Here is a 16974-nt window from a genome sequence, read left to right as displayed (position 1 = left end):
GTGCTAACTTGGATAAAGAGGGAGATCTGTCAGAGCAGAAGGCCAGGGCCATAACGGAGAATTCATTTTTCGAGAATACCTGTTGAGAGAGAGAGAGAGAGAGTGTGTGTGTGTGTGTGATTGATTGATTGATTTTGATTGATTGATTGATTGATTGATTTTCTCTCTCTTTTTCTCTGATTTTTTAGTCCATCTGCAGTGACTCCACTTGCTCTTTGGTAGAGTGATTTACTTTAAGCATTTAGAGAGTTCTTATGATCTTGTCAAACTTATTCTCAAACTCGTTTACCATGTTACTGTTTACTACAGCCGCTGGAAGTCTCTTCCATGAATTTGTTATTTTATATGTAAAGAAATTGCCACATTGAGTGGTGTTGTATCTTTTCAATTCCAGTTTGTATCCGTTCCCTCTGGAATGATTTGTGCTAAGCGTGAATAGGTGGTTGTAATCTACATTATTTATTCCTTTAAGAATTTGAAATGCCTCTTTTAACTGTCCCCTTAGTCGTTGAGTTTGTAGATCAAATAAGTTCAAATGTTCCATCCTTCGTCTGTATCCAAATTGGCCTCCATATTCAAGACGGGGTCCTACTAGTGATATGTACAGTTGTAGTTCAGTGTATTGTTTCTGTATTTGAATTGTCTCTTTATGTAACCTATCAGTTTTTGTGCTTTCTTTTCAGCTTTTATGCTCTGTTTGGTGAACTTCAAATCCTTGATGATGATGATACCAAGATCTTCCTCCTTGTCCACACTTTCTATTTCATTACCCAGCAGTGAGTAATCTGATTGTAGGTTACTGTAACCTATGTGCCTGACTTTGCATTTCCCACAGTTGAAAGGCATTTGCCATTTTCTGGACCATTCTCCTAGCTTCATCGGATCCTCCTTTAAGGCTTCTATGTTTCTACTAGTTAACCCCAAATCTATGTTGTTAATGTAGATCAGAAATAGCAATGGGCCAAGAACAGATCTTTGAGGTACTACGCTTGTAACAGCTGCCCGCTCTAAATCTTCTCCATTGAACACAACTCTTTTTTTCTGTTTGTTAGCCAATCTTCAATCTATTCAGCTGGCTTGTCAGTAGTGCCTAGTGCTGTAATTTTGACCGTTAAATTTTTTAAGAGGAACTTTGTCAAAAGCCTTTTGAGAGTCTAGAACCAGCTCTTAACTATGTTGTATGGTCTCTTCATCTTCTGGTGTGCCAAAACAAATGGTAAGTGTAAGGGAAAATATTGTTGACCATGTTAATGACCTCTCTGAACAGGAAAATGGAAGTTTTTTGCTCACCAGTAAAGGATCCCTTGGCATGGGCAGTGAATGCCTTGCTGCAGGAATGGTAAAACCTAGATTCTTTTGTTCCCTCCCTTCTTCATTATTTATCAGGTAATCAAAGTCAGGACTTTAGTTAATGCTAGGAAGACACTCATAGTTTTGTATTGGCCTCAAAACGAATGATTCGCTATCTTGTGGCTATTGCTGAGTGAACTCCCAACCATACTTTTGTGCAAAGTAGATCTTCTAAGAGAGCTTTGTCATTTGCTGCATGAAAACACTAATGCTTCATCTGATTATGTGGAGAGACTAACTGTCTTCTAAGAACAAAGGCCTTTCCAGGACTTCTAAACTGTCCATTGTAGCATCTAGGAGGCATTGTACTAACAAATTATATCCACATCAATGGTGTATTTCTTATATTTGTGTAGATCCCTTGGAATTTCTGCTGCCAATATGTCCATGGATAATTTGATCAAGTGTTTCAGGTTCCTCTGTTCGAAGCAGCAATTTTCTGCAATGCATCAAAAGCTGAAGGTCTATGTTGTCTTCAGTTCTTCAGCATATAAGCATGGTTTTTCTTTGGTAGTTCATTATCTGGGTTGCCATCAGGTCTTTTATCATAGAGAACCTCATTGTCAGGAAACTAATTTGTTGGAATTGGGACATGAGGAAAGCTTTGTATAAGCCATCATTCATATCTAATAAATAAATTTATCATCATCAAGCACTTTGTTTAATGAAGTACAATAGCAAGTTATTTGTTTGTTTTAGTAATCAGCTGATGATGACTCGCCAACTCCTTTTTACAAGGAAATATGTAGACGATGCTTTGGCAAATTTGTTGTTTATGCAGTATTTATCTATTTTCTCATATTTTGTGATGTAGCAATATTTTGATAATGACTTTGTTGCCTGAGTTCTGAAATTATATAAAACAGACAGTTTCTGAATACGACCTTGAAAAAAACCATCTTACTGTTAGTTGAGTGCATTGTTACCAAGTTAGCAGAAACTGACCAGACCTATAAGTCATACATTCATTAGCAAAGGTATTTCACCAAGAGAAATTTCTAGACTTTTTCCATCAATAATTAAATGTGGGTGAAAATGTGCATCCTAAATGAGGAATTTAGGAAATATTACTTCTTTACCAAACTTTGATTAATAACATTTGGCAACACTGCTTTCATGTAAAAAACACTTGAAACACCAAACACTAAACGTAGATGTGGTGGCTACCACGACTGCTTTAGTGGTTTCTTATATGCAATGTCTATAGAATACATATGGATATGTCATAAAATTGGGATAACTGGCATGCAGATTATTAATAATAGCTAAAACATTTCATGATATGAAAATTTACTGTGCCAGAGTCACTGACTAGGAATTACTGCAAAGATAGCTTGTAAAGTCCTCAATTTTTTTCCAAAAACTAATCCGCCAATTTAAATAGTAGGATGCACCGTCCTACCACTTGTAGCGTCTTATGACTCGGGAAATACGGTATATTGATTTTTATGATGAAATTAATTTTTAGATATATGAAAAGGTTTTATGTATTAATGTATCCCTCTCCTCCACAACTATTGTGATAAGAGGCTGTTTTAGGGTAGCTGCTGTATTTTTGACATAGAATGGACTGCTAGAACTAAGGGCCAGGTTGCCAACATTGTGAGGGATAGCTGCATGAATGGGTATACGAATGTAGAAGGTTGGGAGATTTAACTTTGGTATGGTATTTTTCTTTTTAGAGTAGGTGGTTGAATCTGTACATCCAGAGGAGGAAAAGCAATGAACATCGGGTAGTATTGAAATAATATGATAGGAATTTTTTGAAAGTTATCATTATAAATTTCTTTCTCAGATTGAAAAGCGTTTACCAGGTTTAAGTACATCAGTTATATATTATACGAATACTATGCTTCAGTATGGTAATACTACAGTGATAGCAGTGAAGGATGCTGCCATGCCATATTTCTTGGAAGTTCACAACTACGTATCTACTAAAGTCCTTATGTGAGTAAAAAAAGAATTCTCATCATGCCATCAGCTTTTATGTCTACTCTCTAATACATATAAAAATTAACCACTATCAGTATATTCTTTTATCATTCACACCAGCATTAACTTTTGCATATTGCTAATTTCCTTGCACCCTCATAACCTTAATTTTTCTCGTATTCTTAGCTTTGTGTTTTTGTACAGTATATTTTTACTTGAAAAGAGTGTCACAACATGGCACAAGTATGAGATTGAATGAAATATTGATTGAATTACCTTTATAAGAATATATAGTCTATTTGGTCTTAAAGAAATAGACTAGACTAAATTAGCAATCTTGGATTTTCCACCCATGAAATGTGGGTATTAGATGCATCCCCTTTGCAAGGGAAGGGTGATGGTGAATTAAGTATCGATACAAACCTGTGTCCATTAATAGGAGTATGATTTCAGCTTGGCCAGAATTCGGATATTCAAATTTTGATAAGCTATGTTAGTGGTTACTGGTGGGAGGTAGGGGAAGCCCATCCCCCTCACCAGCACACCACATCATCACTTTGACTTCAGAACCCAAGGTATACAGACATACTCTTGGTGCTTTCTCATTGGTTGTTTAACTTTTTTCTTTCTATTTTCAATGAAAGTGTGTATGGTGATGAAGAAACCTTGAGCGGACATGCATGCCTGCCCTGGAGCTGCCAGACAGAAGTGTGGAACTTTTATGAGCAGGATTCATGTGGATCCCCTTCTTTTATGCTCCTCTTGCAGGGTGCATGATTGTTCTTAGTCTTCCCCCGACAATGAGCTTAGAGATAGGCCGTCAGAGCATTTGATAGAATATGGGAAGAAAGGAAGAAGAATCCGAAACAGATCAATTACTTCAGGATCTTCCTCAAAATCAAGGAAATCCATTGGCTTTCTTCCTTCTTTCAGTAATGACAAAGAAGGATGATGGCGATAATGATACACCCATCGGGCAGACTATAAAAGAAACCGTGATAGCAGCCTCCCCAGGTGAAGTAGCGATACCTCACACTTCTTGTAATAGTAAGCCTCTGGCAATTACTTAGAATGCTGAGGAAATGACCATAAGAACACTTTGCCCTTCCTTAGGCCTAGAAATTGTCCCATCGACACATAAATTGCTATAAGACCTGGGTAATAAGCAGGGACCTTCCTCACCTGCCAAGCAAGTAGAAAAAATACCAGATGTAGACCCACCCAATTTGCCTAGTCTCAGAACCAGAACAGGGTGATACTGACAATGACATATTTGAAGGAAAAACAACCTCGGAACCCTTTCTTGAATAGTCCAATTTATTCAACCTCTCCTTCTATGGTGAATTTCCCTGTATCCACAATGAATACAGAGGAATACAATATGAGAGCATGCTCATGAACGCTCACAACCATTTTCCCATGCCCTCACAAGATGGCGCTCACACAATGGACAAAGTTCCCCAACCATTGGAAACACACTAGTGCTCACCCTTAAAGAAGAGCTCATTGTGCTCCCCTATACAGTCACTTGACGCGCTCACCTCTACAATTACAAGCACCAAGACAGGTGCTCTCATCACTCACCTATACAAGTGTGGTCATTGCTTTTACCTTAACAAACGCTTTTATTGACTTTAGAACACGAGCTGCTAGTGCTCTCTCCCCTTCGTGCACAAAGAAGTCGCTCAATTGTTCACATGCCTCAGTTGAATGAATAGCGGTCTTAGGGAAATGGAGAATGCACTCAAATGTTAGCGCACCATCACCGTGCTCTCCAGTGATTGTGCTATACATTCAGCCTTTACAATTTCTTATGAGTGACTACTCTTTACGAGCATCATGTTCACCGATTCGCCCTCATAGAGCACGCTTACCATACAGTGCGCCACCGATTAAGCAATTGTGGATAGCTCCCAAAGAGATCGATAATGAAAGTAATCTGCTGGATATTAGGGCGCATTTATCACACGAGCTCTAGAAAATGTCTTCCAACACCTGTGGGACAACAATGATGCTTACGCATTTTTTAATTGCCTAATACGAAAGGAAATTAACAGAGTGCTGATTACACCAGATCTCAGGATGACCCTGGTGGCTTCCAAATGGCCACAAGTAGAATAGTTCACAGACCTACTGTTGCTCCTAACAATGGTTCCAAGGGAACTTCCCCTATGGCCCAATCAGGTTTGCCAACCTTACATGCAGAGATTCCACACCTCACTGACATCCCTTTCTTCACGGTTGGAGACTAACCAAAATTTCCTCCGAGGAAGGCTTTTTTTCAGGTCACTGTGTGGATATCCCAGGAAATCCACTGCAGCAGGTTATTAAGTGAAGTGGGCAATTTTCTGTGGTTTTTGCTGCAAAAAGGGTAACTCTCCGGTTGAAGCCTCTGAAATTGATAGCAGATATTCTCGTCTACCTTTGCTGGGAGAAGCTCCTTTCACTCTCAGTGGGGAAAAGCTATCACTCAGCCTTGCGCCAGGTCTTCCGACTGAAGGGCTTGGACCTTTCCTCATCATGGGAGTTGTCCGTGTTGATGAGCTTCGATCAGTTTTTCCCGACAAAGAAACTTGAACTACCCGTGTGTGTTGTAACTAGAGTCTGGTCCTATAGAAGGGCTCCATATGAACCACTACTACAGTACAAGCGTTGGATAAGGACCTCATTCTTGAAAAAACTTTTTCTCTTCGCATTAACCTCCACGAAGAGAGTAGGCAAATTTCACGTTATGTTTCCATGTATCTCATTCTGAAGTATGGAGAAAGATCTCTCTCTCTCTCTCTTTTTTTTTTTTTTTTTTTCTCTCTCCATGTTAATACACTGAACTTTTGTTATACATGTCTTTGGTATTTGCGACTTTCTTCCGATCCGAAAACACGAAATCTGACACCAAAATTTTGTAACCAAGAAAAATTGTCACTCAATGCAATTTGGAACGTGAAAATTTGTTAGAAATCACCAAATACTGTTCAGAGTAATGTTCAAAAGCACAAGTCATGTAAAATTTAGTATTAAAAATCACTAAACAATATTTAACAGTATCGAATCAACATTCGGCAAAGAATATAAGTCAAAATGTGAGATTTAGTTAGAAATAGGTGACGAATGAAAGTCAATATGTAAAATTTATTGGTAAAAATCACCAAATAATGTTAGAAAGCACATTAAAATGTGAAATTAAGCATTAGAAATAGGAAAATAACACTACACTGTAAACATAAAGTTGAGCTAAAAACCATGAAGATATATTAATAAAATCATAAAATGTACTGTTAAAAGCAGACACATTCCCATTATGAAGCTTTACATTGCATGTACTTCTTCAAGCCATTGTACTCTTATAGAGAGAGGGTTACACACAAGTCTACAGTACTAAAACAAATGTTGCCTATGTCGGGAATAGTGCGACCTGCGACCCACGAATTTTCACCCATAAAATATGATTTTTATCATGTATCTTGTTCCTTTATTTGAGAAACCAAATTACAATAGACTAACTGTCTTTACTCCGTTTTATATGTCCTCTTCTTGTTCAATAAGTTAAGAGTAAAAGAGAATGATAAAAGTATCGATAGTTACGTCTTAATCATTTGTAAATTCAAACAGACACAATAACAACCAAACAAAATACAGCGATTCTGTTATGAACACTAGAATCGAATGGCAGCTTTTTGCTTGCATTTCAACCATAGTGCGATAGTGAATACCCCATATTATTGTGTAAAGGGTAAAATTTTAAAACTAGTTTTGGATGAAAAAAGTCAGGGTTCGCCCATTACACGAGAGACACTTTTGGAATTATGAAAATATTTATTTTCTCAACCTCTGTTGTGTTGTTGTTAGGGTGTTCTAATTGCATAGTGTTCATTAATAGTTTAGTTGTTGGAAGGATTGACTTAAAATTATATAATATACTAATTTTAATTACAGTGTATGTTGTAGTTTTATGTTCCCGTAAAATAAGAGTATTTACTGGTGATTCTATCTTTATGTACTGTATTGTACTGTACTCGGGCTCTGTTGTGTGAACCTGTTGGTAAGCTAGCCTAATGCTCCGAAACCTAGAATTTTCCATATTTGTACTGGTAATAAATTTTTCTACCAACATAGTAATTAGGAAGGATTAGCTTAACAGCATATAATATGCTCAGTATAATCTTACACTGTAGTTGTGTGTTTTAAGTAAAACAAAAATAAGAATTAATTTTTTCTTTATTACAATACTTCCGTCACCAAAAACTTGTTTCGGACAACTATAGTCTGTTTTTTTAGCGGTGCATATTTGCACCGACTCACAGGGGTGCCCTTTTAGCTCGGAAAGGTTCCTGATACGTGATTGGTCGGAAGTAGCTCGTCTTTGAGCTACGCCGAAAGTATACCCCTATATATAGCTCCAGGTTTGTATGTTAGGAAAAATACAAATTACTTACAAATTTGTTATATTTCTTCATAGTTGAAGGACAGGGGAAGTTAGAGATGCAAACGTGGTGAAATCATGAGTTTCCTTTGGCAAAAGAACGGGGCAAAATCAAGATTAATATGAAAGGATCCCTTATTGAGAATCAGTCGTGTAGTGTAATGTGAATCAAGAGAGAAAAGTTTTCTCCATTTTATCAGGATAGGGTTGCTAAGAGATGCTTCTTTTAGATTCATAGGTGTGGGCTTTAGTCAAAGTTCCCAGAATTTTCTATCTCCCAATTTTCACTTGTCCAAGAAGCCAATCCAAGGTAACTAGAAAATACAATAAAGGATCAAATTTTTTAATCTAGTCTTATTAAAATGTTAGTAACAGTTTTCAGGGTATTTACAACAAGTATCTTGTCACCAAATTGTTAGACGTTTGGAAACAAGTTCTGGTTATCTTGATTATCAAATATGTTAGCAATTCTTGCAAATTTTTTCATAGAAATACCCTCAGCTGTTCTGGTGGCAATAAAGGAGATTAGAGGTTTCCATTTACCTAACAGATGTTTCTCGCCACTTTCTTGGTCTTTAGAATTCAATGAAATCCTGTGCTCTCTTGGTTAGTTGAAGGTATACAGTAGAATCTTGCGATAATGAACCAGATCCAGATAACTAGTCATATTCGGGTGGTAGTTTAAGGGTCACCATAAGAAGAAGTATGTAGTTCCATGATATTCATATTAATTACTGTGTATTTATTTACATAAATGTGATAAAGCATCTTGTTATTGAATAGTCTATTCTAGGAATACTGTAATTCCATGTCAATGTAATCTACTTTTTAAAAGGCAAGCCTAACTGGGAAAATTTGAACATTGTCAGCCGATTTCAAGCTACTGCTGTCAAGGATAAGCGCACATATAAATGACCTATAGTATTTTTTTAAAATAATTTCCAAACTTATTCAAAACATCATTTAAATTTTGCCAAAATACCATTATGTTAGAGACTACCATAGTTTTCATTGTTTACTAAAAGTTATCATCATTAGTTATCAGCTTGTGTAAATGCATTTGTTTGTTCAGCCTTTCGTTTGTTGTGTTTAGCGGTGAAACGTAAACAAAACGATGATTTCCCTCTTGGACATTGTTTGTTGGAAAAATATGATATAGAATCCATTTTATTTCATTTACTTTAAATTTCTAATGATAGAGTAACAATGTTTATAATATAATCTCTACGCAATCAAAACCTAGCCTATAAACAGATGATTTTGCAATTTACCAGTCATCTTATACTACAGATAAGAGAGAAGTTGATTTATATCTATCTTAATTTATGACCTCGTCTAATAAATGTTGTCCTATACACAGAAATACAACGTATTTACATTTTTTACGCATTCATTTACAAATACGGTAGAAATCCTTTTAACCAGTACCCGTGAGACTTTTCTATTGCCAGATAATCTAAAGGGCCATTGTATAAGATCCTCATTAAATATCCGAAGTGACCACAAACAATTCACAGAGATGGTAAACTATAGAAGGAAAATAATGTAAATTTCTTAAAAACAATTTAAAAGAGAGGAAAAAGTGTTGACTTTTGAATCTCGCATATTTTGCAACCCCCCAAAAATTATTTTTTATATGCTATCTCGTGTATTATGCGACTTTCTTTTTTTTAGACCAAATTATGATAAACTAACCTCTTTTTCTTCATCTCTTTAGCTCAACTTTTATTTCAATAGTTGAAAAATCATAAGAGAATGATAAAAGTATAATTATTCCTTTGGTGCTTATGCCCTTACGACAGTCTTGGTGAGGTACAACGCGTATGGACCTAGTCGAAAAATTAAGTTCACGAACAAAAGTTTTTTATTTTTAAATCAATACCTCCAAACTATAAAATTAAGGCTTTTGGTTTGTTGCATCATATTTGCATGATTGAACTTTATACTTATGTAAAATCATAACTGGAATGCTAAAAAATATTTTTAAAATCTGTTGAATGTAAAGTTAAAAAAAAAAAATTCTTTTTTTCTGTATTCATGAAAATTATAATAATTACCGTATTTCCCGTGTCATGAGACGCACCTTTTTTTCCCTAAAAAGTTCCCCCCAATATCACCCTGCATCTTAACACTAAAAAAAAGTTCTATAGGGGAGTTTGACAACCCTCACACACCTTAACACCCAACTAATGACATACAAGCACTCAAACATACCTGACCCTAAAATATAAACCTTCAGTACAATTACCCTTCATAGGAAATAAATAATTTTATTTTCATATTTCACTTCGTTTGATGAAGTACATTAGCAAGTTGTTTGGTTGTTTTGGTAATCAACTGATGACACTCCAACCCTTTTTACAAGCAAACATACCAACTAGCAAGACAACGTTTTGACATGGTTGTTTGTGCAGTATTTATCTATTTTCTCTTTTGTTGATATTTTGTAGTAAAGCAATACTTTGATAATGACTGTTACCTGACTTCCAACTAATACAAACAGACCGTTGGAAAAATCATCTCACTGTTGGTTAAGTGCAGTGTTACCAAGTTAGCAGAAAAGTAACTAAACCTAGAGTCACACATACCATTTCACCTAGAGGAATTTCTAAAGAGTTCTTTGATGAATAATTAATTTTGTGTGAAAATGTGTAGGTTATATGTGGAATTTGGGAAATATTACTGGAATTTTGCCTCTATTATTATTATTATTATTATTATTATTATTATTATTATTACTTGCCAAGCTACAACTCTAGTTGGAAAAGCAAGATGCTATAAGCCCAGGGACCCCAACAGGGAAAATAGCCCAGTGAGGAAAGGAAATAAGGAAAAATTAAATATTTTAAGAACAAGAACATTACAATAAATATTTTCCTATATAAACTATAAACACTTTAAAAAAAACAAAAGGAAGAGAAACTAGATTGAATAGTGTGCCTTAGTGTACTCTCAAGCAAGAGAACTCTAACCCAAGACAGTGGAAGACCATGGTACAGAGGCCATGGCACTACCTAAGACTAGAGAACAATGGTTTGATTTGGCATGTCCTTCTTCTAGAAGAGCTGCGTACCATAGTTGTTATTACTATTATTATTACTATTATTATTATTATTATTATTACTAATTGCTAAGCTACAACCCTAGTTGGAAAAACAGGTTGCTATAAGCCCAGAGGCTCCAACAGGGAAAATAGCCCAGTGAGGAAAGGAAACTACGAAATGAGAGAAGTAATTAACAATTAAAATAAAATATTTTAAGAACAGTTAAAATAAATATTTCATATATAAACTATAAAAACTTTAACAAAATAAGAGGAAGAGAAATAAGATAGAATAGTGTGCCCAAGTGTACCCTCAAGCAAGAGAACTCTAGCCCAAGTTAGTGGAAGACCATGGCACAGGCTATGGCACTACCCATGACTAGAGAACAATGATTTGATTTTGAAGTGACCTTCTCCTAGAAGAGCTGCTTACCATAGCTAACGAGTCTCTTCTACCCTTACCAAGAGGAAAGTAGCCACTAAGCAATTACAGTGCAGTAGTTAACCCCTAGGGTGAAGAAGAATTGTTTGGTAATCTTAGTGTTGTCAGGTGTATGAGGACAGAGGAGAATCTAAAGAATTGGCCAGATTATTTGGTGTATGTGTAGGCAAAGGGAATGTGAACCGTAACCAGAGAGGAGGATCCCATGTAGTAATGTCTGGCCAGTCAAAGGACCTCATAACACTCTAGCGGTAGTATCTCAATGGGTGGCGAGCTTTCAGGTGAACAACACTTAGAACACTCAACGTGTAGTTGTAGTAGCAAGTACAACTGGTTTAGTGGTTTCTTATATGAATATATAATAAAATTTGGATAACCGGCATGCAGCTAATTAATTTTAACTTGAACATTTCCTAATACACCCAAAATATGAAAATTTACTGTACTAGACAAAAATCACACGAGTCGCTGACTAGAATTTGCTACTAAGATAGCTTGTAAAATTCTCAATTTCTTTTTTTCCAAAATCTGCTTTGCTAATTTAAGGGTGCGTCTTATCACTTGTAGCATCTTATAACATGGGAAATACAGTATGTTTGAGGATTTTTTTTAGAATATGCAAATTGTATAGAATTGTAGATGTAACATCTCTCTAATAAATGTAATAGTAAGTGAGGTGTAAATGAATAGATAACTTTTTTTTGTAGGGAAAATTTCAGATTTTCCCACAGACTTATGTTGTTGATTTTCATTGTTACGATGTAATAAAAAATGATAAGGAAAAATTAAAGACATCACTGTAAAGCCAAATAAATTTGCAATAAAATTAATGAATGAAAAATATTCATTGTTGAAAAAAATTGAGCACTTTACCATTAGATAACAGTAAATTTTTCATTTTTGTTGTAGATATTTTTATGATAACATGTAGAGAAGCATTAATGCTTTTATATTATTTGTTAAACCATGAAAAAGTACAAAGATTGGACTTTCTAATCGTGTATGAGACATGTATACTGTATTGCAATTATTTACATGCACACAAACTTGCCTAGCATAATTTTTCTAAGCATAAATTGAAATAATTGTCACATTGGAAATCAGCATAGGCCTGCCATGCATATGCTGCTACTACCGATTTTCTTTTAGGTTCCACATGTCCCTCAACCACCTTCCCACTTGTGGTTTGAGCTTTGTCGCCTCGAGTGACACGCATATTTATGCCAAATTTCCCCCCAAAATAAGTTGTGTGCAACGCGATAATTCACATTATCGGATCACTTAGTGCTATAAGTATTTTTACCCGTCGTTGCGCCATCGAATCATAAGAGAAGAGGGTTAAAAACTCATACAGTTAGAAACAGCAGAATGAAAAACAGCTGTTTTATTATGAACCACAAATTTGGATAACAACATCTGTTTTCCTTGCATTTCAACTTTCGTACAATAGTAAACAATTACCACAGAGTGAAAAACTTCTGTTTTATTATGAGCCAAAAATTTGGATAACAACAGCCATTTTCCTTGCATTTCAACTTTCGTACAATAGTAAAATATTGTCAGAGTTGTTACAAGTGTCATGAAGTAGAATATGACTGGTACAGATAGTCGTTGACTTACGAACGAGATAGGGACCGAGAGACCCGTCGTTAGTCGATGTGGATGTATGTCGAATGTAAAATGTAAAGTTTCTGTAGATTTATAATGCTGTATCATGATTCGGTAATCATCTAAGTCATATTTCGTACTGTATTTCTTTTTCTTGTTTCATAGGATATCATATACTCTATTGAAGCATTTTCGTGTTCTGCTTTTCAATTTTAGAAGCATTTTAATAATCGACAATTACCAACTTTTTTTTTTCTTTAATCTTTAGTTTCAATCAGCTAATGTTAAGGTCCCATTACCGTATCAAGACACACGCACATATGAATAACAAGGCGTATTATTTATATAATTTCTTAACTTATTCAAAATATCTTTATGATGAATATTACATCAGCACAATATATTACAGAATATCATAGTTGTCATACAGTTAGTTTATGGCTATTATAATTAGTTATCATATAAATACGTTCTCTCTCTCTCTCTTGTGTGTGCACGGGTAGTTCATTTTTAAAGCTTCCAACAGTATTTAATTTTTAGTTCATTGTTAAGCCTTCACAATTCATTAGACATTATTGTGTTTAATTGTGATTTATTAAAGCATGTTTGTATTATATTTTTTCAATTTCGGGAGTATTTCAATAATCAACAATTACTTTTGTTTTACTTTTGGGAGGCATCAGCTGATCTCAAGTTCATGCTACCGTATTCCGATTATGTGCACATATGAATAACAAGGAGTATCGTCTACTGTATATAATTTCTTTTAACGTATTCAAAATATCTCCCTAATGAATATTACATGAGCACCAATATATTATAAATTAGAATATCACTATTTCCATACAGTTCATTTATAGCCCTTATTATTAGTAATGGGAATACTAGTATTAATCCATATCGCATCGAAAGGATATCACTTGATTTGCCACTCGCCTTCCTCCAGAAATATGACTCATCAGACTTCTTTGCTTAAATTTACTGTAAGGATTACTACTGTATTCTCATAACAACTGACCACTGAAACACTTGATATTGTTATTCAATGTTTCAATAATGGGAATAATAAGATTACTTGGTAACACACCGAAAGGAAATCAATCATTTTGCCAGCGAGCTTTACAGCAAAAATATGACGTCACAGGACATGTGACATGAACTCAACAAAGAATGACTTGCGAAATATTTAAAACCCTTTTCTTTTTTCTTGCAAGAAATAAAAGAAAATACTAACTTACCAAGCAAAATTATTTCATTTTTATAATGTGAACGTAAATATATTTCTAAGAAAATACAGTATTTGCTCTATTAGTGTACAGTACTTTCATTAGATAAATAGCGATCTATTATCAGAGATGAAATAAAACCAGCACAGAGTCAAATTTACGCTAAGTAGTACTCATAACAACCGATACAGACCTACAAAATACTTTGTAATGTTACATGATAAATTGATACTGGGGATACTGATACTGATACTTAACCTGTAGTAAGGAAACCACTCTATTGTCCATTTGCTTCCCGCCAGAAAATGATGTCACCAGACATGATATGAACTTTACAGATTAAAACTTTTCTTAATGTATTTTTTACTGAAAATGGATACTATATCATCATCATCATCATCTCCTCCCATGCCTATTGAAGCAAAGGGCCTCAGTTAGATTTCGCCAGTCATCTCAATCTTGAGCTTTTAAATCTATACTTCTCCTTTCGTCATTTCCCACTTCACGCTTCATAGTCCTCAGCCATGTAGGTCTTGGTCTTCCAACTTTTCTAGTGCCTTGAGGAGCCCAGTTAAAAGTCTTGTGAACTAATCTCTCCCGGAGAGTGCGAAGAGCATACCTCTCCATCTTCCCTTCATCATGATCTCATCCACATATGGCACTTGAGTAATCTCTCTTATAGTTTCATTTCTAATCCTGTCCTGCCATTTAACTTCCAATATTCTTCTGAGGGCTTTGTTCTGAAATCTAAAAAAAATCATTTGGATATTGTTTCATTGTCATACCACGACTCATGTCCATACAGTAACACTGATCTCACTAAACTGATATATAGCCTGATTTTTCTTTGTAATTTCAGGTGATTTGATTTCCAAATTTTATTCAACCCAGCCATTTTCTGGTTTGCTTTTTTTCAATCTTTTATCAAACTCATAGTTCCTAAATATTTAAATGATTCTACCTCATTAATCTTTTCTCCTTCCAATGATATTTCATCTCTTATTGCACATTCCGTTTTCATCATCTCTGTCTTTCTTCTGTTTATCCTGAGCCCAACCTCCTGTGATATTTCATGCATTCTGTTAAGCAAGCATTGCAAATCCTGTGGTGTTCAGCTAATAAGGACAGTGTTATCCACATACTCTAGGTCAGCTAACTTCTATTACCAATCTAGTCCAATCCTTCTCCACCATCTCTAACTGTTCTATGCATTACAAAATCCATGAGGAGGATAAACAACATAGGTGACAACACACTCCCTTGGAGTACTCCACTGTTCACTTTAAATTCATTTAATAGAACTCCACTAATATTATTTTATCATTATTATTGCTTTCTAAGCTATAACCCTAGTTGGAAAAGCAAGATGCTATAAGCCCAGGGGCCCAACAGGGAAAATTGCTCAGTGAGGAGAGGAAACAAGGAAAAATAAAATATTTTAAGAAAAATGATATTTTAAAAAAAATATTCCCTATATAAACTATGAAAACTTTAACAAAAAAAAGGAAGAGAAACAAGATAGAATAGTGTGCCCGAGTGTACCCTCAAGCAAGAGAACTCTAACCCAAGACAGTGGAAGACCGTGGTACAGAGGCTATGGCACTACCCAAGACTAGAGAACAATGGTTTGATTTTGGAGTGTCCTTCTCATAGAAGAGCTACTTACCATAGCTAAAGAGTCTCTTCTACCCTTACTAAGAGGAAAGTAGCCTCTGGATAATTAAAGTGCAGTAGTTAACCCCTTGGGTGAAGAAGAATTGTTTGGTAATCTGTGTAGTCAAGTGTATGAGGACAGAGAAGAATCTGTAAAGAATAGGCCAGACTATTGGGTGTATGTGTAGGCAAAGGGAAAGTGAACCGTAACTAGAGAGAAGGATCCAATGCAGTACTGTCTGGCCAGTCAAAGGACCACATAACTCTCTAGGGGTAGTATCTCAACGGGTGGCTGGTGCCCTGGCACTTACTATGCTTATGAACAGACTTAATCAAATTTACATATTTATGAGGAATTCCATAATAGCGCAAGACACTCCACAAAATTGGCTGGTGCATACTATCAAAGGCTTTTTCATAGTCCACAAAATGGATTTTGAGCGAAGCGAAAAATCTATTTTTGGGTGAGATAGCCATGTCGTCCTGATGGAAGGTTCCTATTGGTAGCTTTCTAAGGGATATTTGGCTATAGTGATATTTCCAGAGAATTGACCTGTAGGTCTCCAGAATTCTAACTCCTGGCGCAAATATCCTTGAAATTTCTCTTAAGGATATCACATAATATCGGAACGTATATCTTGATACGACACATAGCAATCTTCACCCCGAATAGCATTTTCTTTTTGAGGGGGAAGAGTGGCGAAAACAGAAGGGGAGCCGTTATCAAGGTTACCCTTCCTCCCGTACTATTACAAGTATTCAAGATGGCGCTTATTCCTTGTAGCATTGAGCATGGTGCTACAGATATAGTATTTTTGGGAGGGATCTTGCCAAGGCTTTTTCTATGGGAAATGAGGGCGGGTCCATCAGGACGACATGGCTATCTCACCCAAAAATAGATTTTTCGCGTCACTCAAAATCCATTTTTTGATGGAAGTTTACCAGAGAATTACTAGAAAGTACTGTATGTATGAATTTTCATAGGTGCCTTAACCTTGGGACAAAATTTCCCTATGGTCATCCAGACCATTGAGACATATGACGTTACCGTTATACGGCATTACCACTAATCATAGACAATGTTAGGGCTTCCTGTCCCCTGCAGGGAAGAGTCATACTAGATAGTAGAAAATAGGTCTCAAGGTTTGCATATATTGTATGAACGAACATAGCATCAACTAGATATACAAGAGTCTCACGGTTTGTATATTATGTTGGAACAAAGTATCAGCTATATTTATTGTCCATAAACATATAATAATATGAGGTTTTGCTTAGGTAAGTAAGTAAGAAAACTCTG

At 35.5% G+C, this 16974-nt stretch overlaps 1 protein-coding gene across 1 annotated transcript in view; it reads left to right on the top strand.

Annotated features, from left to right (window-relative positions):
- Tmem214 (Transmembrane protein 214) overlaps positions 1-16974 on the top strand; it is a 377130-nt gene that overhangs the window by 352031 nt on the left and 8125 nt on the right. The window contains 1 exon segment of the mRNA XM_068372549.1: positions 3146-3297. Coding sequence (XP_068228650.1) covers positions 3146-3297 — 152 coding nt within the window.

The sequence above is a fragment of the Palaemon carinicauda genome, chromosome 4 (genome assembly GCF_036898095.1).
Source record: "Palaemon carinicauda isolate YSFRI2023 chromosome 4, ASM3689809v2, whole genome shotgun sequence".
NCBI lineage: Eukaryota > Metazoa > Arthropoda > Malacostraca > Decapoda > Palaemonidae > Palaemon > Palaemon carinicauda.
Note: the sequence above shows the minus strand (reverse complement) of the source record. Positions and strands in the feature narration are given on the sequence as shown.